Source organism: Xenopus laevis, chromosome 8S (genome assembly GCF_017654675.1).
Source record: "Xenopus laevis strain J_2021 chromosome 8S, Xenopus_laevis_v10.1, whole genome shotgun sequence".
NCBI classification, from domain to species: domain Eukaryota; kingdom Metazoa; phylum Chordata; class Amphibia; order Anura; family Pipidae; genus Xenopus; species Xenopus laevis.
Genome location: NC_054386.1, coordinates 54,817,866 through 54,843,306, shown reverse-complemented (window position 1 = coordinate 54,843,306; position 25,441 = coordinate 54,817,866). Strand labels below are relative to the sequence as shown.

Sequence of the window (25,441 nt, the reverse complement as noted above, 5' to 3'; positions counted from 1 at the left end):
TCATTGCTCGATGAGCTTCCAGCGTTTTCGGAACCTTTGATTCCACAAAAAAACTTCTGTTTGGTTTTTTTCGAAAACTCCAAGTGGTAACCTAAGGATACCACTTCCCGGACCCAACTGTCCATCGTAGTTTTCCCCCAGACTGCCTGGAATTGAAGTAGTCTTCCCCCTACTGGCGGCAGCTGGGCCTGAACACCGTCAGAACGATTTAGGCTTTCCCTGCTTGAACTCTTTTTTGAGCTGATTTTGCCCGCGATTTCTCCAAAAGGGCTGCCTATCAAATTGCTTTCCAGGCCTATAGGTCTTGGCATCCTTAAACGGCATTCTGTCCGCCCAGCCTGCACGGACTGGCTGACGTCTCACACGCCTTTCTTGCGGCAAAAAGGAGCTCTTGCCCGCCGAAGCCTTAGAAATAATACTGTCAAGTTTTGGCCCAAACAGCAACTCCCCCTCGAAAGGGAGCGCACACAGATTGAACTTGGAAGGGGTATCTGCTTGCCAATGTTTTAGCCACAGCATCCTCCTAGCTGCCACTGCATACCCCATATTTCTGGCTGCCAATTTCAGCACCTCCAATGATGCGTCCGTGATGAAATCAATAGCCACCTTTATATCACCCACTAGGTGACCCACCTTGTCTTTGTCTCCAGCAAGCTGCAGCTCAGTTTCTATCTCTTGCAGCCAGATTTTGGATGCCTTTGCCACACACGTGACTGCTACCGCTGGCTTGCAGAGTAGCCCCGAAACTGAATAGGCCTTCCTCAGCACTGTATCCTGTCTCCTTTCTACAGGATCCTTCAAGGAAACCCCCTCATCCACTGGCAATGTGGTCTTACGAGCCACCCTTGTGATGGCAGCATCCACTTTGGGGGGGTTGGTCCACCGACTCACATCCCCCTCCGCATACGGGTACATCTTCTTCATGTGTCTAGGTTCTGAGTACTTTTTATCTGGTACTGCCCACTCTTCCTTAATAATATCTTTCAGTACATCGTGGACTGGAAATACCAGATCTTTCTTTCCTGATGATTTAAACATTCTGTCCTGCTTTTTCTCTTGTTCAGTGTCCTCTAGTTCCAATACTTTCCGGACAGCTTTTACTAGAGGTTCTATTAGATCCAAATCAAACGAGGAATCTTCATCCAATACAATTAGCTCCTCTTCCTCCTCTGAAGTAGCCGAAAGGCTACACCTTGCTGCCCCCTGCTGACGTGCTTCACACTCCGCAGGCACCTTAGGATCACGGCTCTCTTTCCCCATTACTGGGGCACTGGGACCCACTTTCTGTATCACATTAGCTGTCACAGTTCCTACTAGGTCCTCCAGTGATTTAGACATAGACTCCTTAAACCAGTCTCTCATAGCACTCCATTGATCATCTGCTCTTTTGCCAGACATAGATTCCCAGCACATTAGGCATACTTTTTTGTTATGCATCGCTGGATTATCACATATTGAACACTCTTTTTCCACCGCCTTCCTTGAATGATGACTCCTCCTTCTAGGTGACCTACAAAGAAACGAGTTTGTTACCATCACATAGGAGTCACCACACATCTCTCTGATACACTTACCCCCTAGAGGATGACCGGGATCTCCGGCTCCTAGAACTCATGCTCTGAAAAAAGAGGAGTAAATATAAGTAGCTGTACAGTTCACCTAGGTCCCCAACCGGTAGGCCTGCAACACTGCTTACATTCAGGCTCTCCCAACCAGCAAACGGCTCCTGCTGCATGTACTGCAAACAAAACCTGCTCCTGCTGTACAACAGGTAATGGGCGCTTTAAGAGCCAAGGGCGCCTAGAGATGACATCATCAAGAGTCTACACAGTGTCTTACCGCGGGATCCGACTTACTGCACTCAGAACGCCTTACTGCACACCCCGCGTCTTACCGCGTTCTAAAAGCCCAGCTACCAGGCTCCACCGGCTATATGTGAACCGGTCGCTTCGGTGAGGCAGAGAGGAACCACACCGGCACAGGGGAATCCTTCCTGATGCGAGGACAGGAAAAAAAGAGATGGGGTAAGGGGGTTGGGAATTAGGTTTATTGGTTCCTGTACTTCCGCTGTGCGAGGGAGTTAACCCATTAGTGCCTACTGCCATGCGGAAGGACAGGAAAGCTATATTAAAGCTATATTAAAGCTATATTAAATTCAAGCAAAGCATTTTGCATTGCGAATATTTTTTTCCTTTACTGACTTTTATTACTTTCCTCCATAAATGTTTAATCTATTGGCTGGAGAACCTTCTCATGAGATTTCTTTTCACCACTGACTTCAAGAAAAAGACAAATGTTTGTCACAAAAGTGTAGAAAATGTTATCAGCTCTTTTCTGTGTAAATAACAAACAGCATGTCTTAATTATCAGTGGGAAGCAAATTAAAAAAAATCTAGTAGGGCTGATATTTGTGTCACTAATATCGATTGGATAAGATAGATGGATCTTTTATTTTCCACAGAAAGATCTACAATGGTATTTCCCATATAGGATCCCCTGTTGTAATGGAGGCAACCTAATCCTAGGTTGGCCACCTCTGTTTATTATTTTTTTTTTACCATTGGGGACAGATGTGACTTCGGTAGTATACCATGCAAATATTGGGTGCAGAAGATTTTGGGGCTCTGGATAGGGCCTTTTGCTCCCTGGCAAGGCAGGCAATAACTGGATCCCCACTACAGCCCACTATGTTGAACAAGGGAGGCTTGTTTTAAGGGGTCACATGATTATCAGAGGAGGTGATTGTTCAAAGTCTAGTATTTTATTCATTTTAAAGTAACAGTAGCACAATAAGTATCAATTTGAATGAACATTGTTATTTTTGGAAAAAAGTATTTTTTTTGGTAGCTGAACAATTTCTTTATTGCACAATGTTGTCAACTTTGCTGTGTTCAGCTATCTTTTATCTACAGTCTAAACAAAGCCCCTTTTCAATGATAAATAATTCATATAAATGGTTTGCCCCCAAAAGCCCTGCAAAATAAAATGACAAAGCAATGCCTTCAAGAAATAATACCAACAAGAAGAAACTATAGATTACTGAGATTGGATTTAAACCCTGTCTACTGTGGATAAGCCCATCTACTTTCAGGTCGTAGAATCTTAGAACTGGGGCTGTTCAATCTAAATTCAGACAACTGGAAGTTATGATATAATGGCAAACCTTAAAGGGATTCTGCAACAATTTTTATGATGTATTTTTTATTGTTTACACTGCAAATAATTCACTCTACAATATAAAATTTCATTACTGAACCAGCAAGTGTATTTTTTGTTGTAATATAGTTGTAATATTGGTGTGTAGGCAGCCATCTCAGGTCATTTTGCCTGGTCATGTGCTTTCAGAATGAGCCAGCACTTTAGGATGGAACTGCTTTCTGGCAGGCTGTTGTTTCTCCTACTCAATGTAACTGAATATGATGCAGTGGGACTTGGCTTTTACTATTGAGTGCTGTCCTTAGATCTACCAGACAGCTGTGATCTTGTGTAGAGCTGGTATCTCGTTACCTTCCCATTGTTATGTTGTTAGGCTGCTGGGGGGGGGGGAAGGGAGGGGGATGATTTCACTCCAACTTGCAGTCCAGCAGTAAAGAGTGAATGAAGTTTATCATAGCACAAGTCACATGAGTTGGGGCTGCTGGGAAACTGACAATATGTCTAGCCCTATGGCAGATTTCAAAAATCAGATTTCCTGCATTACACTAATACAAATAAATACATGTATTATTTTTCTCCTAGCTCCGCTAATCTTCTAGATCTGTTCCAAAACAGAGAACACTTATTTTAAAGAACAAAGATGTTTGTCTGCATGCCTTCCTTTGTATGCAACCACCAATGAATCATCTGCTAAACCTGCATGCTGCAGAAGTGTGTTCCCTCTTTAGAAACAGGAATGTCAGTGCATATGTGAAGAGGACAAACCAGCAGTGGAGGAGAAAAAAATACAATTATTTCAACCATGAGAAAAAAAGTCAGCTCTAAAATCCCTACTGAATATAAGCAGATTAATTAAAGTCTTCTTTCCAAATCTGTTATTCAGCAAAACCTGGATGCTGAAAGACTGATGTCTTTCTTATAATTGACATATTCAATCACAGTTCTGTGATACAGAAAAAATAAAACTAGGGTTATTGCAAATGTTGAGTATAACCTTGAAAGTGATGGTACACCCACCTAAAGTGGTGGTTCACCATTAAGTTAACTTTTAATATGTTATAGAATGGCTAATTCTTTGCAACCTTTCAATGTGTCTTAATTACTTATTTTTTCTATCGTTTGTTAATTATTTTAATAATTTCTTTCCAGTTTTCAGGGATCATTGACCCCATCTAAAAACAAATGCTCTGTAAGGCTACAAATATATTGTCCGACACTTTGACCCATAATTACTGCTAGAGTCAGCTCCTGTGGAATAATCGGTTCAGTTCAGCTTGTGATCAATGCAAAAGTTAATGTGTGCAAAACAGGGCATCTTCCAACAGAATTTGGTGGGTGGGCACATAAAATTATTTTTGTTGTGCTTTCAAAAAAGAGGGTTTTTCTTTCGGCTGTCTAAAAATGTTGGCAGGATCCTCTAGGTGACTGACCCCTTACAAGTGCTCAAGTGAGCAGGCTTCCATTCTTTTTGGGTCTAGCAAATGACTAATATTTTAAGACTAAAACTAATTAGAAAAGCTAGTGTTTAAGGCAATACCATTCTTCTGCCTTAGCCTTTAGAGAGAATATAATATAACATAACATCAAGACTAGTGATGAGCGAATTTATAAGCCTGGCATAGATCTGCAACAAAATTTCGCATTTCGCCACCTTCGATTTTTTTTGTGCAACAAAAAAGTCTCCATGATAAAATTGTCACCGGAAACATTTGCGGAACTCCAACAAAATTCGCAAAACTCACTCCAAATGCATTAAAGTCAAAGGGAGTTTTTTCTTATAGCGACTTTTCTGTTATAAGAAAAAAGTTGTCATAAGAAAAAAACTCCCATTGACTTTAATGCATTTTGGAGAGAGTTTTGCAGTTTTTTTCGGCTAAGTGAAACGGGGCAGATTGATTCATAACTAATCAAGACATTTTAGGACCAGAGGCAAGCACATTCTCTATCAAGTCCAAAAATATATTCCAAGACATACTTTCAAAGTACCTACCGGTACGCCTATGAATAAGTACCGGTGGGTACGAAACGCGTAAGGCGAAACATCAATTGGTCTGCATGCCTACTTTTTAATATTTATGCTAAATAAAGAATAATTTTTTAACTTTGAAAGAATGTTTTGGAATATATTTTTGGACTTGATATACTGTATGTGCCCTTTTTGAGCTGGGGGCTATATTCCAATGATTTTGGCCCTTTTTAACAGGCCTTTATAGACTGAAGCAGTTGGTCAGTAATTTTGAAGCACCTTCTCTACCCTGCATTAACACCAGCGCTGTATCTTCTCTTGGCCAGTTGTACCCTGGATACATGACAATTTAGATAGAACTGTACTAATATATTCAATTCTCTAATTTAATTAAAAGTATGCTCTGTGATGCAGCTATTCACATGTTCATACTGTAGAATATTTATTAAAACACAACTAGAACCATTTTGCCTTCTGTTAGCATCTTGAGCATCAGGTATATAGGGGTCCGTTTACTAAAGTGCGGTAAATCTGACTATAAGTTTCCGCATGTTAGCGCTGAGAATATTTTTACGCCAGAATATTCGCAGCGACTAAGTTTACTAAACAGCGATGCGCTCAGAAGTCATTGCGATCACTTGCGGTAACTATGTTAAGGAACCAGCTTACATTAGCGGTAATTTTAGCGAGTTGCGAATTTTCTGGCGAAAAATTAAGTTTTTGCGAATATTTATGCCATAAAATAGTCTTGTTTTATGGCGGTTATTATGGCAATTTTTACTGTGACATTTATCGCCAGAAATGCATCTTCAAAACTCATAAACTTTATTGACTGATGATTATACCATCAAACAACATCACCAGAGTAAGACCAATCAAACATGTCTGTATCATATAAACCCTTCTGCCAATAGAATCATATGAACAAGAAATCATACCAGTCAATCTCTTTGCTTCATAGAAATGCACAGTTTAATGTAGCCAATCACAATGAAACCAAAAAAGTGTAGAGGCTGACGAATCCTTGGACTGTGATGCCGCTGCCAATAATACGACTCTGAGCTGAAATTGCTGCTGTAGCAACAGATAGAAGCAGAAGCCAAAACATCCAGTCAGCAATAGCTACAGATCTGTCTCCTGCCAGCAAAGAATGATGGGTAAAAAAAAACAGTATTATGGGATATTTCCTGCCCCTTGAGAATTTTCTGGCGAAATAAATACTTTTACGCCACTACATAGGTGGCAGTAAAAGTTTGCGAATATTCTGGCGTTAATTTTGTCTTTAGCACATTTCGCTGTTTAGTAAACCATGCGTTAATGTGTACGTAGCGTTATTTTTAGCGAATGCGTTAACTGGCGAACAATTATTCTTGCGCAAGAATATTCGCAAATTTATATTTACCGCAGGTTAGTAAACTGGCGATAACATATTTGGCGAAAATTCTGTCTCTATATTGTGCGAATATTTTTAACGCACTTTAGTAAACGGACCCCATAGACACCTAAGATAATATCTGGTTGAGGGCACTGCCTTATACAGTTTTAAAAAGGTCTTATAAATATCCCTTAAAACAGTTAAATCTCTATATCAGTGTGTGAAGTGAAGCAGGCTCTTGTCAGGCCCAATCATTAGTATTTGACTGTTGTTTTGGTTGCTCGTTACGATAACAGAGGCTTTTGTCAATCCTGTGATTAGGTCCTGAGTGTGTTTTTCACTGATAAATTGAACGACATACAAAATGGAAATGAATTTGAGATACTTATACCAACAGAAACACTCTGCTCAGAATGAAGAGAAGTATTTTTTGAGAACATTTAATACAACCCTAATGTTTTCTTTTCTAATTCTCTGTTTTCTTGTATTAGAAAATTGCATTATTATTATTATATGATACATGATGGGTCATTTATTGCCAAGACAAACGTGCTAGATCAATGAGGGGTACAAAAGTGTGTCCCTTTGTGTGCATCTAACAATCACTTTTGCCTGGGGAATTCTGCACTTAGCAGACTATAGGGACTGGAAGAAAACGCCAGCCTCGTCCTTACTGCATACTATAGGGTGATATAGGTTATAAGGACAGGGCCCAGGCCACTGTGTTGGAAGGGGAAACACTTGGTTCAGACTAATGCAATCAGCCATATATTCCTCTGGGTCACCAATGGTGTCTGTGCTATGAAATAGAGCCTAAAGATCTGTGGGAATTCTGGAAGGTAGTGAACAAAATGCACATTGCAAATTGAATAGGTTTAAATTACCACTATGATAGAGTAATGTTTTTGAATAGAAGTTAGAGAGTCTAAAATTGGCCAAATATAGCGCTTATTGATTAATATATCATTGGGTTATTGGCTTGTGTATAGAAAATTATACCTTCTTTGTCATTATCTTATCTGAATCTATCCATATATAACCAGCTGTAGGTCAACAAAATTCCAGCATGTGACTTTTTTTGTGTCTGTAACGTGTTACACAGGAGTGTTGTGATAACGATTCCGAAAAACTTTGCCAATGATGGATGCCTGTAAGGAACGCTTATCCTGGTGGTTTAGTGGCCGGCGGGGAAGCCTGTCATGCCTCCGCCGAGACGCCTGCCGTGCGGTTCTCCTCCCCTCTAGTCAGTGTCGGACTGGCCCACAGCGATACCAGGTGGGCCCAGGTGTCAGTGGGCCCAAATGCTGCTAAACATTTGGCCTATTTCATGCACATTCCCTATTTCTATGAGAACAAAGAGGTGAAATAGATTAAATAATGGATTATAATATGTAAAGAAAAGACACTAGGAGAATAGTGGTTGAGTGAGGAAAGAAACAATAATAGTACTGAGTGGGCCCCTGGTCTAAGGTTTTTGGGTGGGCCCCTGTTGTCCCAGTCTGGCACTGCCTCTAGTGCCGGTTCCTCTATGGAACCGGCACTATGGCTTGCACTTCCTGGTTTTACTTCCTGGATGACGTCATTGCGCCTTGGTGTGAAATTCAAAGGTATTCGTTCCTGGGTGTTTATACTTCATGAATCCCATTGTGTAATATGGTTTTGACCCTTGCCTGCTGACCTGACTATTCTGAACTCTGCAATCCTGACCCTTCCTGCCTGACTATTCTAAACTCTCCAATCCTGATCCTTGCCTGTCTGACCTTGCTTGAACTTTGCCTGTACCAACCCGGCCTGTCTGACCCCACTATTCCGTTTGTCCCTTCTGAGTTGAGTTGCCTGCCATCCTAAAATCCTTGGTAAACAATCGTGCCCCTTTGCCTGTCCATAACTCTTACTTTGCTCCTTTGTTATTAAGACCTGGTGGCATCTGAGTAGCTGAGGGCTCCTCCCAAGGCCAAAGGTGGCTGCTATATCCAGAAGCAGAATTGTGACCAGGGAGCTTAGCACCTGTTCTGGATTTAGGGAGCCGAACGTAACAGTACAACAGGCGCATGAGGCACATAATACCAATGAATCATCAACTCCCTCATTTCCTATCCCTCAGGCTACCCATGCAATTGGGGGTCACTTGTTTGTCCCCCGAGGAGAGGGTTCAAAGGCTATCACAGGATCTTTGTATATATTGTGGGGATAAGGGTAATTTCCTTAAATATTGTCCTAAGGTGCCTAAAGCCTAAATGGAGAGTGGGATCTCTATTTGGGTCGAGAGATTTCCTCTCCCCAATTCGCCTCTAGGAATTTGGTACCTGTTGTTTTATCCTGGCCTGGGGGTTCAGTTAAAATCTCTGCCTTGGTGGATTCTGGGACTGCGGGGAATTTTTTGGATGCTGTCTTGGCAGAAAGGCATAATATTCCCCTTGTTCCCCTTACACCTCCTATGAGAGTTTCGGCAATTGATAAGAGCCCACTGGGGTCAGGTCTGTTAACCCAAAAATCCAGGGTTTTGTCCATGTGTATAAACAATATGCATTGTGAAAAATTATCTTTTCACATTTATATGGATCTTCGTCTCCATTAATTCTGGGGTTACCCTAGTTACAGATACACAACCATCACATTGATTGGGTAACTGGGGAGGTTATTCAGTGGGGATCTACAGTAAGTGTAAAAATTCTTGTCTAGTTTCTATTCAAATGGTGGCAGTTATTTCCTTGGAGGAACTCCCTTCTGTTAACCCTTTTGTAATGCATCTTTCAAAGACTCGTTCTGGGTTACATGGTTCCCTAGCTACATTTGCTCAAAAGAGAGCAGCCGATAAGTTCTATAGAGAGGTATCCAAATATCAGTTTGGGGACTTGGTTTAGTTATCTACAGTGAATATTAAGCTTACAATTCCATCTCTTAAACGGGGGCCCAGGTTTATTGGTCCATATCCTATTATGGAGATTGTTAACCCTACCTCTGTCTGTCTAAAGCTGCCTGATATGTTTAAAGTGGAGCTGTCACCTACACATAAAAAGCTGCATAATGAAAGTCCTTTGCAAATTAAACATGAAACACAAATTCTTTTTCATTAAAACATCCATACCTGTTATAAAGATATTTAAATGTTTGAGCTGTCAATCAAATATTATATGCTCCGCCTCTATGCCTGAGGCATAGAGGTGAGGCAGTCAATTACTTTCACTTTCAATTCAGCACATCCTACAAATCACTTCACTTCTCACATTGCCCCTTCCCTCCTCAGGCTCTATAATTATGTAGAGCACTGCGCATGGGAATTACGTTACCTATTTTGGTGCATACACAAGATTTTGGGGTGATACAAAATTTATGTTAATAAGTGTCCACAAAATGGCTCCTGCCTGCTTGCTGTGATAGTGTTATTCTGACTGAAGGAAACAAAATGTAAATAATACAGTTTATTTTGCTCAGCTAACATGATAGTAAAGAATTTGGAATTATTTCTTAGGGTGACAGGTCCCCTTTAAGTTATCTAACTTGTTTCATGTTTCCATGTTAAAACCAGCTGTACAGGTCCACCAGCAATCATGTCCTCCTCGATTGTTGGTAAAGGGTCAGCACGAATTTTTAGCCCAGAGACTCCTTGACTTTCACCTGGTGCGAGGCAAGTTACAGTACTTAGTACAGTGGAAGGGATACGTTTCTGAGGAGAACTCTTTGGTTTCTGTTTCAGATATTAGGACTGACCGTCAGTTCCATCTCAGGTTTCCTAACAAGTTTGGGGGTCTGGTGGACCCTCTTTAAAGGGGGGGTAATGTAAGGAACGCTTACCCTGGTGGTTTAGTGGCCGGTGGGGTTCCTCATGTGGATGCCTGCCACGTGGTTCTCCTCCCCTCTGGTGCTGGTTCATCAATGGCGCCATCGGCGCGCACTTCCTGGATATAAAAGTATGTTAAAGGGGTTTTGAATGGAAACTCATGGCCCATTATTAGGTCTAACTAGATTAGTTAAACTGGTTTTGACCCTTGCCTGCCTGACTATTCTGAACTCTGTAATCCTGACCATTGCCTCCCTGACTATTCTGAATTCTCCAATCCTGATCCTTGCCTGTCTAACCTTGCTTGAACTCTGCCTGTACCGACCCGGCCTGTCTGACCTTGCTTGAACTCTGCCTGTAATTACCAAGCCTGTCTGAACAACTTATTCTGTTTGTTCCTTCCAAGTTGAGTTGCCTGCCATCCTAAAATCCTTGGTAAACAATTGTGCCCAGAACTCTTGCTTTGCTCCTCTCTTAGACCTGGCGGCATCTGAGTAGCTGAGAGTAGCTCCTCCGAGACCAAATGCGGCTGCTACAGGTGGAAGCAGAGCTGTGACCAGGGAGCTTAGCACCTGTTCTGAATTTAGGGACCCGATTGTGACACTGCCTATGTGTGTGTTCATTTATTTGAGAAAAAAAATAAAAAATGAGCAAAGCCATGATTGTTTTGATAGGGGAACCTTATCTATCTATGTTGTACATAGCTGGTGTTAAGCTTGCTTGGTTTTATGGAGAAACAGCAAAGAGACTCATAGGTCTCGTTTTACTTAGTAAGAAGTAAATTACACACTGATATTGAATAAATCCACTATATAGTACTATTTATTTCAAAGAATCCAAGTGTGTTGTTGTTTTTTTTGTTTTTTTTTTAAACCAAAACCTTCAGCTCAGCAGAAAAAAAATCCAGGTTGGGTGATGTCAGACTTGTGTTTGTCTTGTCCTTTTCCCTGATGAGTCTTCAGTCCATAAAATATTGACTCATACACAGGGACCTGAAAGCTTAGCAGAAACTGATGCTTACATCTAGCAAATGCTAAGAAAGTGACCAACAGAGCTAGTAATCCCCAGATGAACTGGAGCAAATGGATGCAAGATTATCCCACCTTCTACAGCAGCCTTCTGATTTAGTCTTCTTCAGAATAATGCAGATTATTACACAAACAAAATGTATCCTGCTCCAGTATAAAGAAATTAAATGAATTCCTATCACAGGTATCAGACACTGTGTTTTCTGGAAGATTCCCTTAAGTACAGACATTAACATGGCCAGGTATCATTTTTTTGAGGCTTTAGCTGGAAGAATAATTAGGGCAATACAATATATATCAGGTATCCCATAGTTTTATGGTTGCTATTATTAAAATAAGCTCTGATTTGACTTTCAGGCACTTTTTTCTCCTCTGGCACTGACAATGTCTGAGATGTCACTGGTTTGTATAAGCCGACAAGCCAAATTTAACATTTTGAACTGGCAAAGGATTCTGTACAATGAATCACACAGATGGTAGAAGAACAGACACATGTGAGTTCTGGTACAGGAAAACAGAACGTCTTGCATGAATTTGTGTGTAATGCAGCGGGAGGAATAACGGGATGCATAGTGTAACACTTATTGCGTCTCATGAGTGAACTTTTCTTGGCGCCCCTAAGGACCCAGAAGTTACTTATACATGATAATAATAATGCCACAATATTCATTGACCATTGAATGATGGACTCTGTATGAATTATCAACAAGTATTGTTTAGAAAAAAAGCCCTTAATTCCATTAAATGTGTCATGATTTGAGTGTGTCAAGTGTTGAGTTTGGCTCAGTGGGTGATGCAGGTTAACATTTTCTTAGAAAAGGGACAAAATATGTCATCTCTATTGACCTTAAAATTAGAATTAACATTTTTAAAAATGTGCTTGGCTATGGACCACATCTCATGGAAAGATTCTGAAGCCTACCACTTTGCTATTGGAATAAAAATGTATCCAAGCTTTCTTTTCAACCGTAACTCCAGATTTTCAAGAAAAATGTGCAGAGCTAGCCTGCATGTTATTTTCAGCAAAGACAGATTATGGTAATTATTTTATAGTAGGTCCAGATCTCTCTGGATTTGTCCTAAAAATAATGAGGGCTGTTTGATTAAGGTTATGCAAAGCTAGACCACCTCTGTACCCCTGATTCAGTTGTTACTCCTGCTGTTGAAATCGGAAAGAACCTTGGTATCCACCATAGTTCGCTACCCATGCATTTACAGGTGGACTTACAAGAGGGGGGGCCATGTAAATAACTCAATTAAAAACTAACACTGTGTGTACAGTGCCTTGCATCAGCATGCCCTATTGCTAGGATTACCACCTGCTTGGTATTTTACTGGCCTGACAGGTTGAAATAATACTTGATGCCAATGTAATTAATAGGGAAGAAAGAGGCATTTTATTCTAGAAAAGGTGGCACAACCCTACCTATGGCAAGAGTTACAGGTGTTCATTGTGACATTGTGGAAGCAAAACATAGACCAGATGTCCATACAAGGTATACACCAGAATAATGAGGAACCAAAAGCTCCTGTCAGGGCCCCAAATGCAAGAAATGAGAAGGGAGCAATATAAAGAAACCAAGTTTGATTACGAGGTAGTAAAAAGGGGACTTATGCCAAATATTGTGGCAGATAAAGCTTTCCTTGATCAATGGAAATACCCATGAATCAGCTGTAGAATACCATCCTTGCTGCCTAGCTGGATATGGACAGATGCACAAAGAGGGAAGCATGCCCAGAATGGCAGGTAAAACACTGGGCATTCTACTGAATACAATTCTTGTTGCTATCACTCATATAGATGGAGCACTTAGCACTTTGTCCTTAAACAAGCTCTTCTATTAACATCTCGAGGGCAAATAGAAAATTTGATTCAGACATATAATGTATCTGACACTTTCCAAGGATCAAGGGTTTCCTTTCCATAGAAACCACTAAGGTGGAATTTGCCTTTCAGAGAAACTCAAATAGAATCTTTCCTTCTGGCCAGACTAATTGTATTTGCAATTTTATCCCACAGTATATGTTCCTATAGCTTCCAGAAGGCAACCTCCCCCTAACCTATTACACTCTATTGCTATGCTCATTGCATCTACAGGGATGTTTTGACCTATTTGGCGATTTGCATAGTATGGGGGCCCATAGGGCAGAATTGTTCACTGGAGTGACCCCCAGTACATTTTTTTCATAACAGATGTTACCTGGCAACCTTCTTAGTGCTGGATCATCAATGGTTCAGTTTGGTCCTTATTTATTGACTTATATTTTACATAAGGGATAAGCAACTATTTTCATTCAATGTCAGTCATGGAGACCTAATTTTTGTTCGTAATTATGTTTGCTTAACTGTCATTTATCTGCTTCATTCTGTATGATTTCATTTTGGCTAGTTGTGCTAAACCTGTGGTGCTCTAGATGTTGCCAAATGCAACTCCCAGTATCCCTAGCATGCTGGCAGGCAGTAGAGTCAAAATAATGGGATTACACAGTGGTTGTTACTGCTAGCATGCTTGTTTCTGTCTAAGAATGTGAATCTGTGCCCATGCTATAGCTGAAATACTCTAACCAGCATAAGGCTGGTACTACACAGTTTATTTACGATTTGCAGCTTTATTTAGGTATTAGAAAAATGCAACAAGAATATTTGTTCCGGTTTTTAGTGCAGTTGTCATTCTCGATTATATAACTTCCATATATATCTTTTCAGGCCAGGAAACATTCTATAAAATAATAGCAGTGTATGCCCATTAATGGGCGCTGACCTTGGTGCTGACAATGTTAGTTTTTGCAGGTAGATGACATGTGCGCCTTGCAGGTCCATCAGCCCCTCCTCTTTGTACGAAAGAGAGTGCACATTGGAACGGGAGTGCTTTGTTTTGCTAGTGGCTGGTCACATGTACAATTGCTGCACTGCAGATCTGCCCGAGGACGCCTTATTATCACACTGCCGAGATCAGGTTTGTGCTCCAGAGCATTCACAAGTCACATATATTAACCCGCTCATCAGTGGAAGCCTGCGCTAGCTGATTGTTCTGTAATTTCGCCTTACAAAAAACAATTTTGTAAAGAGTAAAAAAAAATGCAGCTTTTTTATGGTTTCATTTTGTTATGTGCCTTCTTCTTCAATGTTCTGTGTTTTCCAAACTGCTGGTTATTAACTCTGACAAGCAAGCAATATGTGGCCATTATTGTACATATCTGTGCTTCAGATGTTGGATTAACCACATGACATGCTGGAAGGGGTAATTTTAAACACATAACTCACAAACCAGAATGTTTTCACTCACAAAGATAATATATGCAGCATTTCATGTATTTATCTACTTCAACCTTTTCTTTGCTACTGAGGATATTTTAGAAGTCATTAAAGGAGAATTAATATTTTTTTCTTTATATATCACTTAGTATAGTCAATTACTGAAGTTTTTCCCCCATGCTTCTATGCTGGATTTCTGAATTTATTGTTAAAGACTCCCTGCAAGGGGGCGTGGTCTGACCACTGATGTGAGTGCACGCAGAAATCGGAGCTCCGCACCAAACCCTGCTCTAAACCCGGTAATCCCTGATATTTCTGGTGAGAAACGGAGCTGGAGCACGGTAACCAACAAGCCCTGCCGGAGAGACTACTCATGGGCCAAAACCGAGCTAATAAGCGGTCCTCAGAGGCAGCGGCCCGTCTTGAGCAGTACGCCAGAGACCCACCTCAAAATGGCGGAGACAAGGCCAAGCACGGGAAGCGCACGGACCCGAGACAGGATGCGGATAGCGATGCCTCTGAATCAGTGGCGGTCGGGAACCAAGCGCTAGATCAGTCCCAGGCAGAGGGGGAACCGACCTTAAGAGACGTGATGTCGGAAATCAAGGCAGCCAACACAGCCTGCACAACCCTCATTAACGCCAGGACGGAAGAAATAAAGATTGACCTGTCCATCATAAAGCAGGACATGCAGAAGCTGCGAGAGAGAACAACAGCTGTTGAAACTAGGGTCAGCGACCTGGAAGACTCGTGCAGGGAGATCCCTGACCAGTATCGCGCAGTGACGAGACTACTGGAAGAGTGCCAACGTAAGTCTGACGACCTCGAGAACCGGCTGCGCCGCAGCAACCTCAGGTTTGTGGGGTTTGCGGAGATGGCGGAGGGGAGCACGCCCGAAGCCTTTTTAGAGACATGGCTTAAGGACACTTTTGGGGCATCACAACTCTCTACCACCTTTACAATTGAGCGGGCACACAGAGTCCCGACTAGGCAGTCCCCTCCAGGCGCCCCTCCTAGGCCCCTGATAGCGAAGCTGCTAAACGCGCGGGACAGAGACAAAATCCTATCACTAGCCAGAGGACGTGGCCCGCTACGTTTCCAAGCTTCGACAATTTCGATATATGCGGATTACTCCATGGAAGTGCAGAAACAGCGTGCAGGCTTCCAAGGTGGGAAAAACCGGCTACGGGCAGAGGGCCTCACCTACGCCATGTTATACCCTGCGCGACTACGGGTCCAAGCAGATGGGCGCACTTACTTTTTCACTGCGCCGCAAGAGCTTACTCAATGGTTGGATGCACGAGGAGCTCGTCCCTGAAAGGATCATAACCTCTTCTCTACTACGTAAGTGTTGTTCCTGAAATTATGCAGCAGCAGGCCCATGGGGGGGTATTTTTGGATCGGAAGGGAATCTTACTAGCTTTCACCTATCACACAACCCCTACTTCAGTTGCACCATCACTACGGGGGAAGGCAGGATGTATTACCCATTGCGAGACAGTAATCTGTCTATCCCTTCTGCCCCATACGGGGTCCCGCCCGGCAGCCTTTTCCAAGCAACGTATAGGAACTGCGGCTTCACCAGTTGGTTAATCAGGATGTGTGTTCCAGCTCCTGAACACAGTTTAGTGGAAATATTTTTTTTTATTTTTATTTTTTGTATCAGCATTTGTTCATGTACACTGGGATAACCACCCAAATGATGGTGCGGAGGTTCGTTCTCACATCTAGGAAGAGCCCGCAGTTTACCCGGGCTCGATCTGCCACTAGGCGACTTTACTATCTCTACCGCCTGTTTGTGCGGAGTGGCATGACTGTCCCCAACCTACAGTGAGAGAAGGAAGGAGTGTTTCGGGACAAATTCTACCCTTTGTTTGGAATAGGGTGGAAGGGGAGGGGGGTATGATACTTCAAGGGATGTTTATTGGTGCAATGTTCATGCACAAGGTTCAAATGTGTGTCAAATTCTATGCTTTGACCTTAACGGTTGCTCAAGGGAAATTTTTGTTGTGTACATTATGGCAATTGTTATATATTCTGATGTTCCTGGTCTGTCAGCTCGATGGCGGTTAACATCACCAGCTGGAATGTTAGGGGCCTTAATGACCCAATAAAACGCAGGTTAGTTATGGACTTTCTTAAAAGACACCACACCTCCATAGCTTTACTCCAAGAAACCCACTTGACAGGCTCTAGGACGCAGGCCCTGCGGAGACCTTGGGTTGGGTGGGCTTTCCATGCAGGCTATTCGACACACTCTTCAGGGGTATCCATACTGATTGGTAAAAGTGTCCCTTTCAGATTTGGAAGTATTAAAACAGATCCAAAAGGGCGATATATATTTCTGCATGGTTATATCAACTCATGCGAAATACTTTTGGCCAACATATATATTCCCCCCCCGTTCGGACCACAAGTACTGCATGTACTAGCAGATCAGATTATTCAATATCCCCACGCACTGGTTATAGCAGCTGGGGATTTTAACGACGTAATGTCCCCTGAGTTAGACAGATTATGGAAGCCACCTAACAAGCCCCCCCAGCAAGCCACTATACTGAGTCAGTTGACCCAATCATTGGCACTAGTGGACATATGGAGAGCTACTAATCCAGACAGGAAGCTGTACTCTTGTCACACAGTGGCCCACCAGGCACTGTCCAGAATTGATATGGCTCTCATTAACACCGCTGCTGTTCCATTTGTGTCTGGTATTTGCTACTTGCCTAGAGGCATTTCAGATCATGCCCCAGTGCAACTAGTACTTCAACCTCCACACAAATCCGAACGGCCCCGTCCCTCTATCAACTCAACCTGGTTAAATATACTGGATAACTTTACCTCAGTGGAAGGAATGATAGATGACTTTCTCACTCTGAATAGAGACATCCCAACGTTGGTCCCTATATGGGACTCTTTTAAAGTATATATACGTAATTCCATAGCAGCCGACATAGCGGCATACAAGAAGCAAGCAAGGTTAGCAATACAATGTCTAGAGGAGCAGGTGGTGGAAGCGGACCATCAGGCGGCTGTAGCCCCCACCCCCGATAACCTTAAACTGCTCAAGGAGGCGCAAGAGACATATGCACAGAGTCTCAAAACCAAAGCTCTGAACCGTCATTATTTCAGTAAAGTTAAGATTTACGAACAGGGTGAGAAGGCAGGGAGAATGTTGGCTCACTTAGCAAAAGCACTGAATACTCCCCCCCCATCCCAGCAATAAAAGACAAGCAGGGAGTCCTGCACACGGATCCCCTTAAAGTCAGAACCCTGCTCACAGATTTTTACACAAACTTATATACTAGTAAACTTGAAGGTTCCGAGCCTGAAATTTTGGAGTTTTTCAACACGGTCGATCTCCCAGCACTAAACCAAGACTTTAGGGAGTACTTAGACGCTGACCTCACAGCCGTAGAAATTCAAGAAGCTGTGGACTCCTTCCCTCAGGGCAAAGCTGCTGGCTCAGATGGCTTGCCAATGGAGTTTTATAAAAGACACTCTAGTAAGCTGGTTCCACACCTGCTCCAACTTTATAATGATGCCATAAAAGAGGGGCACCTCCCACATTCCCTGTACGAGGCTGCTATAGTGCTTCTCCCCAAACAGGGGAAAGATCCACACCTGTGCGAGTCATTCCGCCCCATTTCACTATTAACTGCTGATGTGAAAATATACGCCAAGGTACTAGCTAGAAGACTGGGCAAGGTAATAACACAAGTGGTTGACCCTGACCAGGTTGGGTTCATTCCAGGTAAAACCACCAGTCTGAACACACGACGGCTGTACCTAAACCTCACAAACAATTGCGACAACACAGGTAGTAGGGCCATCGCTGCATTGGACATAGCCAAAGCTTTCGATACGGTGGAATGGCCCTACCTTTGGCAGGTCATGAAAGTGATGGGGTTTGGTGATAAATTTGTGCAAAGGGTTCAATTGTTGTACAAAAACCCAACTGCCTCGCTACGCCTCAGTACACTTAACACCCCTAGTTTTATGTTATCCAGGGGAACGAGACAGGGGTGCCCTCTCTCGCCCCTGCTCTTTGCGCTAGCCATAGAGCCTTTTGCCCAAGCAGTCAGAGCCCACAACCAAATAAAGGGGTTTCAGAGAGATAACGAGGTAGAGAAAATTCAACTCTATGCGGACGACACTCTAGTTTACTTGGGGGATAGGAACCAGTCATTGTGTTCTCTATTACAACTTACTAATTTGTTTGGTCGGGTGTCGGGCCTACAAACGAATACTTCCAAATCAGTACTATTTCTAGTGGATGCCCCAGCACAGGGTGAGGTACTAACAGAGCATCCTTTACAGGTGGTGGACAATTTTACTTATCTAGGACTCCAAATTGCATTACCAATCCCTCAGTTTCAAGCCTTGAACATTGATACACTTATCAGGTGGACCCAGGGAAAATTTAGAACTTGGGAGTCACTCCCGATTGGTCCTGCTGGCAGAATACAATTAGTTAAAATGTTCATTTTACCCAAATGGCTATATATACTATGGCACTCACCCATGTACCTACCTAAAAAAATATTCAACGGAGTAAACGGTATGATGAGTAAATTTATTTGGGGTTCCTCCCGACCAAGGTTGAGAATGGTCACCCTGATGCGACCAAAGGACGAGGGGGGTATGGCCCTTCCTGACTTATATATCTATTTTATTGTAGCGCAATTGGCGCATATCATGCCAATGGTACATCAGGACATCTCGCCACCACTATATAGCCTGTGGGCAGTTACGGCCAAAAACCCTTGTACGCCCTGGGTCACTCTACTGGGGAGTGACTCCCGAAAAGTTAAGTCACCTATGCTTACATTGCAATCCAAAATTTTGAGAATAGCACATACACTGGTAAAATATAAAATGCTGGCCCCGCAGACCCCGATTTGGACAAATTTGGAGTTCCCCAGGCTGGCGTCTTGCCCCCCTCCGGGGACCTGGCTCAGACTTAGCCTAGTAACGGTAGCAGATGTGTGGGAGGAGGATCATATTATTCAGTTGCAAAAACTACAAGACGATAGGGACCTTCCGAACACTCAATGGTTGGTGCATCGCAGGATCGGCTCATCTCTGTCAGAGTTCTTTAGACAACCCAATCGAGTTGTAGGTAACTCTCCAGTTATTGACGCTCTGGTTGAGTTGACCCATAGGAAGAAAATTTCTACTCTTTACAAACTATTAAGTAAACCTTTGTATGTGGATAGTGAGATACGAGCTCGGGGGGCTTGGGAGACAGATCTGGGTCCTATATCTGACGACCAATGGGAGGGAGTGCTCCGTTCCCCTAAAATAGTATCCCACTCTGATAGACATGGATTGATCCAATTATACCTAGTGCACAGGGCATACTACACGGTTCAGAGACTATATGCTATGCAAGCAGTGCCATCCCCCCTTTGCCCCAGATGTAAGGGGGAAATAGCCACTTTGGTACATACATTATGGGGCTGCCCTGTTGTTTTGAAATACTGGGAAGAGGTGGCTTTATGCTTAGATAACATTATCCCGGACTGGGGTGAAGGCAACGCCAGAAATTGCCTGTTTGCACTCGACATCAGTGAGTCACTAGATTTACATACCAAACTTTTTATTATCAAAGCACTGTTTCAAGCAAGACGCCTGCTTACACTTCACTGGAAGGACTTGCATGCACCCTCCCTGCAGGAATGGAGGAAAGCCATGAATGACTTGGCTGATTTTGAGCGGGTTATTTTGGACAGAAGAGGGCAAATGCTGAAATATATACAAATATGGAGACATTGGAATGGTTCACTACACCTAAATGCTACTTGAGGGGGGAAGGGTAAGGTGACCTGTGGGGATAAAATGTTGTGCCGTCAATGTGCACTTGCCTGTATGTACAATCACGGAAATGCAATGCTCACATGTGCTGGAGATATATTTTGCTGTTTCTCTGTTTCAATAAAATCTTTCTTTGAGCAAAAAAAAGACTCCCTGCAAGTTTCCATCTTATTTTTAACGCTCACATAGACAGCAGAATGCAGTGTGCAAAAAATGGTCGATTGTGACAGTATTTTGCACTTTGCACACTGAGGCCTACTTTGGAAATGCCCTTTATGTGTTTCTTGAAATTGCCTCTCTTATACCCATAGACTCTTATTAGAATCAAGGGTTGCCACCAAGATTGGATAAAGATAGAACTTAAAAGCCAAGTGTTATTCCCCCAATATGGCCTGTTACACTTCTGATCTGCCCAATTATACCACTGGATTAACTTAATGGAAACATTCTATGCTGCCAGTTTCATTCTGTATGTATGGTAACAACCTTCATCTGCCCCAATCCTTGACATATTTATGCCACCCCTGATATTTTCTAATAGAAAAAGCACAACCCTAATGGGATCTGCATTTAGCAACCCTTTATGGCATAAAGCATCCTCCCAAGAAAGTTGTTCACAGTTACCCTTACCAGGCATGTATACAGTAGCTCTATGCTGATCACTGCTACATTTATGCTAATTGGTGTCTGTTATCCACTACCATGTAGTCAGAGAATCAAGCTGTAGGTTGGCCTTAAACACAATGCTTAGGGGACAGATCGAATGTCCTAAATAGCAAATAAGTCAAAAGCAATGCATTTTATAAGCTCATGTAAAGTAGAGTTATAAAAGATACTCTATATGTTGTAATATACATATAAACATATGTTTTCAGGGTTTCAGTTTTTCTTTATTGGTGATCAGGACTGATTCTTACACAGCTGCTGTTCAGACACTTGTCCTACAGTTTCAAGTAGTAGGGAGTTTATTTGAGTTCCTTTTCTTATTACACACATTCTTGACTCCTGCATTGGAAGGAAAAAAAATGTTGGAAATCAATACTCCTCGGCCAGACCCCAATCAATTGCCTTTTCCTTAAGCTGTTCTGCAAAATGGAATTATTTTTATTGGTCTTAGAAAGAATTCTGCTCTTCAGTGCCTGATGCATATAGTTACATAGTTACATAGTTAAATTGGGTTGAAAAATGACAAAATCCATCAAGTTCAACCCCTCCAAATGAAAACCCAGCATCCATACACACACCCCTCCGTACTTTTAATTAAATTCTATATACCCATACCTATACTAACAATAGAGCTTAGTATCAGAATAGCCTTTGATATTATGTCTGTCCAAAAAATCATCCAAGCCATTCTTAAAGGCATTAACTGAATCAGCCATCACAACATCACAGCAGTGCATTCCACAACCTCACTGTCCTGACTGTGAAGAACCCCCTACGTTGCTTCAAATGAAAGTTCTTTTCTTCTAGTCTAAAGGGGTGGCCTCTGGTACGGTGATCCACTTTATGGGTAAAAAGGTCCCCTGCCATTTGTCTATAATGTCCTCTAATGTACTTGTAAAGTGTAATCATGTCCCCTCGCAAGCGCCTTTTTTCCAGAGAAAACAACCCCAACTTTGACAGTTTACCCTCATAATTTAAGTCTTCTGTCCCTCTAACCAATTTATTTGCACGTCTCTGCACTCTCTCCAGCTCATTTATATCCCTCTTAAGGACTGGAGTCCAAAACTGCACTGCATACTCCAGATGAGGCCTTACCAGGGACCTATAAAGAGGCATAATTATGTTTTCATCCCTTGAGTTAATGCCCTTTTTTATGCAAGACAGAACTTTATTTGCTTTAGTAGCCACAGAATGACACTGCCCAGAATTAGACAACGTGTTATCTACAAAGACCCCTAGATCCTTCTCATTTAAGGAAACTCCCAACACACTGCCATTTAGTGTATAACATGCATTTATATTATTTTTGCCAAAGTGCATAACCTTGCATTTATCAACATTGAACCTCATTTTCCAGTTTGCTGCCCAGTTTTGCAGTTTAGACAAATCACTCTGCAAAGTGGCAGCATCCTGCATGGAACCTATAGTTCTGCACAATTTAGTATCATCTGCAAAAATAGAAACAGTACTTTCAATGCCCACCTCCAGGTCATTAATAAACAAGTTGAAAAGCAAGGGACCTAGTACAGAGCCCTGCGGTACTCCACTAACAACACTGGTCCAATTAGAAAATGTTCCATTTACCACCACTCTTTGTAGTCTATCTTTTAGCCAGTTCTCTATCCAGGTACAAATACTATGTTCCAGGCCAACATTCCTTAATTTAACCAGTAACCTTTTGTGTGGCACTGTATCAAATGCTTTAGAAAAGTCTAAGTAAATCACATCCACTGCCATCCCAGAATCGAGGTCTCTACTTACATTCTCATAAAAAGAAATTAAGTTAGTCTGGCAAGATCTATTACGCATAAAACCATGCTGGCACAAACTCATAGTTTGATATTTATGATTTGCTATGAATCTTATACTTTATTAACCCTTCGAAAAGCTTTCCTACCACTGACGTCAGACTAACTGGCCTATACAGTAGTTTTGAGGCTGAGAACGGGATCCTTTTTTGAATAGAGGCACCACATTAGCAATTCGCCAGTCTCTCGGCACTATGCCAGATCTCAATGAATCCTGAAAAATTAAGTAAAGAGGTTTGGCAATCACAGAGCTAAGCTCGCTAAGTACCCTGGGATGAATACCATCTGGCCCCGGACCTTTGTTAATCTTAACATCTTCTAGTTTCTTTTGAATTTCTTCATGTGTGAACCATGCATCATTAGTTGTATTACTAGAATTGGGACTGTTAAGAAGGAAACCTTCACTTACTTGTGTAGACAGATGAAAAATATGAGTTCAGAATCTGCTCTTTTATTTTGTTTTCATCAACCAGCTGACCCCCCTCTGATAGTAAGGTTTTACTAACATAACATATTTAAAAAATAATTTTGGATTTTTTTTTACTGCTTGCTGCAATATCCTTTTCTATATCAATTTTAGCTTGCCTTATAGCTTCTTTGCATGATTTATTGGCCTCCTTTTACCTTATAAATAGTGATGGGCGAATTAGCGAAATTCGTGAAACGGCGATAAATTCGCAAAACGGCGACAGCGTCTCGTTTTTGGCATTGGCGCCCGTTTTTGACGCCGGCGCCTGTTTTTTTCAGTAATTTTTTTCCGGCGAATTTTCACGGGCGTTTTGCGAATTTATTCGCTGGCGGTGAATCGCGCAAATTCGCCCATCGCTACTTATAAATGTTTCGGCTGTACCAGCTAACTTGAAAGCCTTAAAAGCACGTCTTTTCTTACCCACCTCAACACCAACGCTTCTATTGAACCAAAAAGGTTTTGCTTTGCAACGACTTTCCTTGCTTACAAGTGGAATATACTGACTATTTATTTTTCATTTTAAAGACTTCCCATTTTTGTTCTGTGTTTAACCCTGTGAAAAGCATTTCCCACTTAATATGTTGCAGAGATGCCCTTATACTGTCAAAGTTTGCACGTCTGAAATTTAGTGTTTTAGTTACTCCCTTATAGAATTGCTTCTGCAACAGAATCTCAAAGGAGACCATGTTATGATCACTATTCCCTAAATGCTCACCCACACAAATGTTAGAGATGAGTTCAGTATTGTTAGTTATTACAAGGTCCTAAAGAGAGTTATTCCTAGTAGGTTCTTGAACGAACTGGAATAAAAAGTTGTCATTCAGCATATTTACAAACCTACTAGCTTTTTCTGTCTTAGCAACCCCATTACCCCAGTCAATGTCTGAATAATTTAAGTCACCCATAGCAACAACTTGACCCAGCTGTGAAGCCGCTTGTATCTGCAAGAGTAGCTGGGCTTCATACTCGACACTTATACGAGGTGGTTTATAGCATACACCAATGATAATTCTTTTTGTTACCTTTTGCCCAGTCAAAATTTCTACCCAGAGTGATTCTACACCCTCACCAGTGCCAGCTATTGTTATTTCTTTAGCGCATGGCTTTAATTCAGGCTTTACATACAAACACACTCCTCCACCCTTTTTAATCCCTCTGCCTAAAAAGGGTGTAACCATTTAAATTCACAATCCAGTCACATGTTTCATCCCACCAGGTCTCGGTGATACCAATTATATCATATTTTTTTAGAGCATGCAATTAATTCTAGGTCTCCCATTTTACCTGTCAAACTCCGTGCATTTGCCAGCATACAGCAGAGGTTACTACTTTTACTTTTGAAATTTGCATTACTTAGTGGAGATTACGTTAAGTTAGTATTATTCTGTTTTCCTTGTAACAGAGGGACCTCCTTAGCTGGTAAACTGTTTGCCCCCCTCACTCCTCCCCCCATGACCCCTTACTAACCCCACTGCCCCGTCTACCTTAGCTTCCCCATAATTCTTTATCTCACCCACCCCCCCCCCTTGCCTAGTTTAAACACTCCTCCAACCTCTTAGCCATTCTTTCCCCTAGCACCGCGGACCCCCGGCCATTGAGGTGCAAACCGTCACGACTGTATAGGTTGTACCCCAACGAAAAATCAGCCCAGTGCTCTAGGAACCCAAACCCTTCCTTCCTGCACCAAGACTTGAGCCACGCATTTAGCTCCCTAAACTCCCGCTGTTTTCCTAAACTTGCATGTGGCACAGGCAAAATTTCAGAAAAGATGACATTAGAAGACCTTTCCTTGATCTTAGAGCCTAGATCCCTGAAATAATTCTTTAAGGTCTTCCATCTACCATTCATTTTGTCATTAGTACCGATATGCACTAAGACAGCTGGGTCATGCCCAGCCCCACCCAATAATTTGTCTATCCGATCAACCACATGCCGAACCCTTGCACCAGGTAGACAGCAAACTGTTCGGTTGTAGCGATCCGGACGACAAATTACCCTATCCACTTTCCTAAATAAAAAAAGTAGCCCAGCGGTAGAAGAAGAAAGTGCAAAGTCCTAGTGGAGAAATGTTGACAATTTTCTCTAGGTGCAAAATTTTCTAATTTAGTAAATTATGTGC

At 42.1% G+C, this 25,441-nt stretch overlaps 2 protein-coding genes and 1 long non-coding RNA gene across 5 annotated transcripts in view; 1 reads left to right on the top strand and 2 right to left on the bottom strand.

The window, feature by feature from the left end:
* The window catches only part of nexmif.S (neurite extension and migration facto S homeolog), a 310,163-nt gene that overhangs the window by 203,027 nt on the left and 81,695 nt on the right, over positions 1-25,441 (top strand). The window lies entirely within an intron of this gene.
* LOC121397579 lies at positions 73-2,118 on the bottom strand. 2 transcript variants are annotated; one of them, XM_041574517.1, is made up of 3 exons: positions 1,697-2,118; positions 1,575-1,618; positions 73-1,510 (listed from the first exon to the last, which is right to left on the bottom strand). In XM_041574517.1, exons 1-3 carry the CDS (start codon positions 1,733-1,735, stop codon positions 199-201), a joined length of 1,395 nt encoding a protein of 464 aa, XP_041430451.1. In that variant the 5' UTR covers positions 1,736-2,118; the 3' UTR covers positions 73-198. The 2 variants fall into 2 exon arrangements, with proteins under 2 accessions (XP_041430451.1, XP_041430450.1); XM_041574516.1 differs by having other exon boundaries at positions 1,575-2,118.
* LOC121397580 overlaps positions 21,255-25,441 on the bottom strand; it is a 106,737-nt gene continuing 102,550 nt past the window's right edge. Inside the window, exon 4 of the long non-coding RNA XR_005963772.1 lies at positions 21,255-21,384. This is a non-coding gene — a long non-coding RNA (uncharacterized LOC121397580). The remainder of the gene's footprint in view (positions 21,385-25,441) is intronic.

Coding starts and splice junctions, on each gene's coding strand:
- LOC121397579 (XM_041574516.1), bottom strand. CDS start 1,735: ATGCAGCAGGAGCCGTTTGCTGGTTGGGAGAGCCTGAATGTAAGCAGT. Junction 1,511..1,574: donor TCCCGGTCATCCTCTAGGGG/GTAAGTGTATCA, acceptor GTTTCTTTGTAG/GTCACCTAGAAGGAGGAGTC.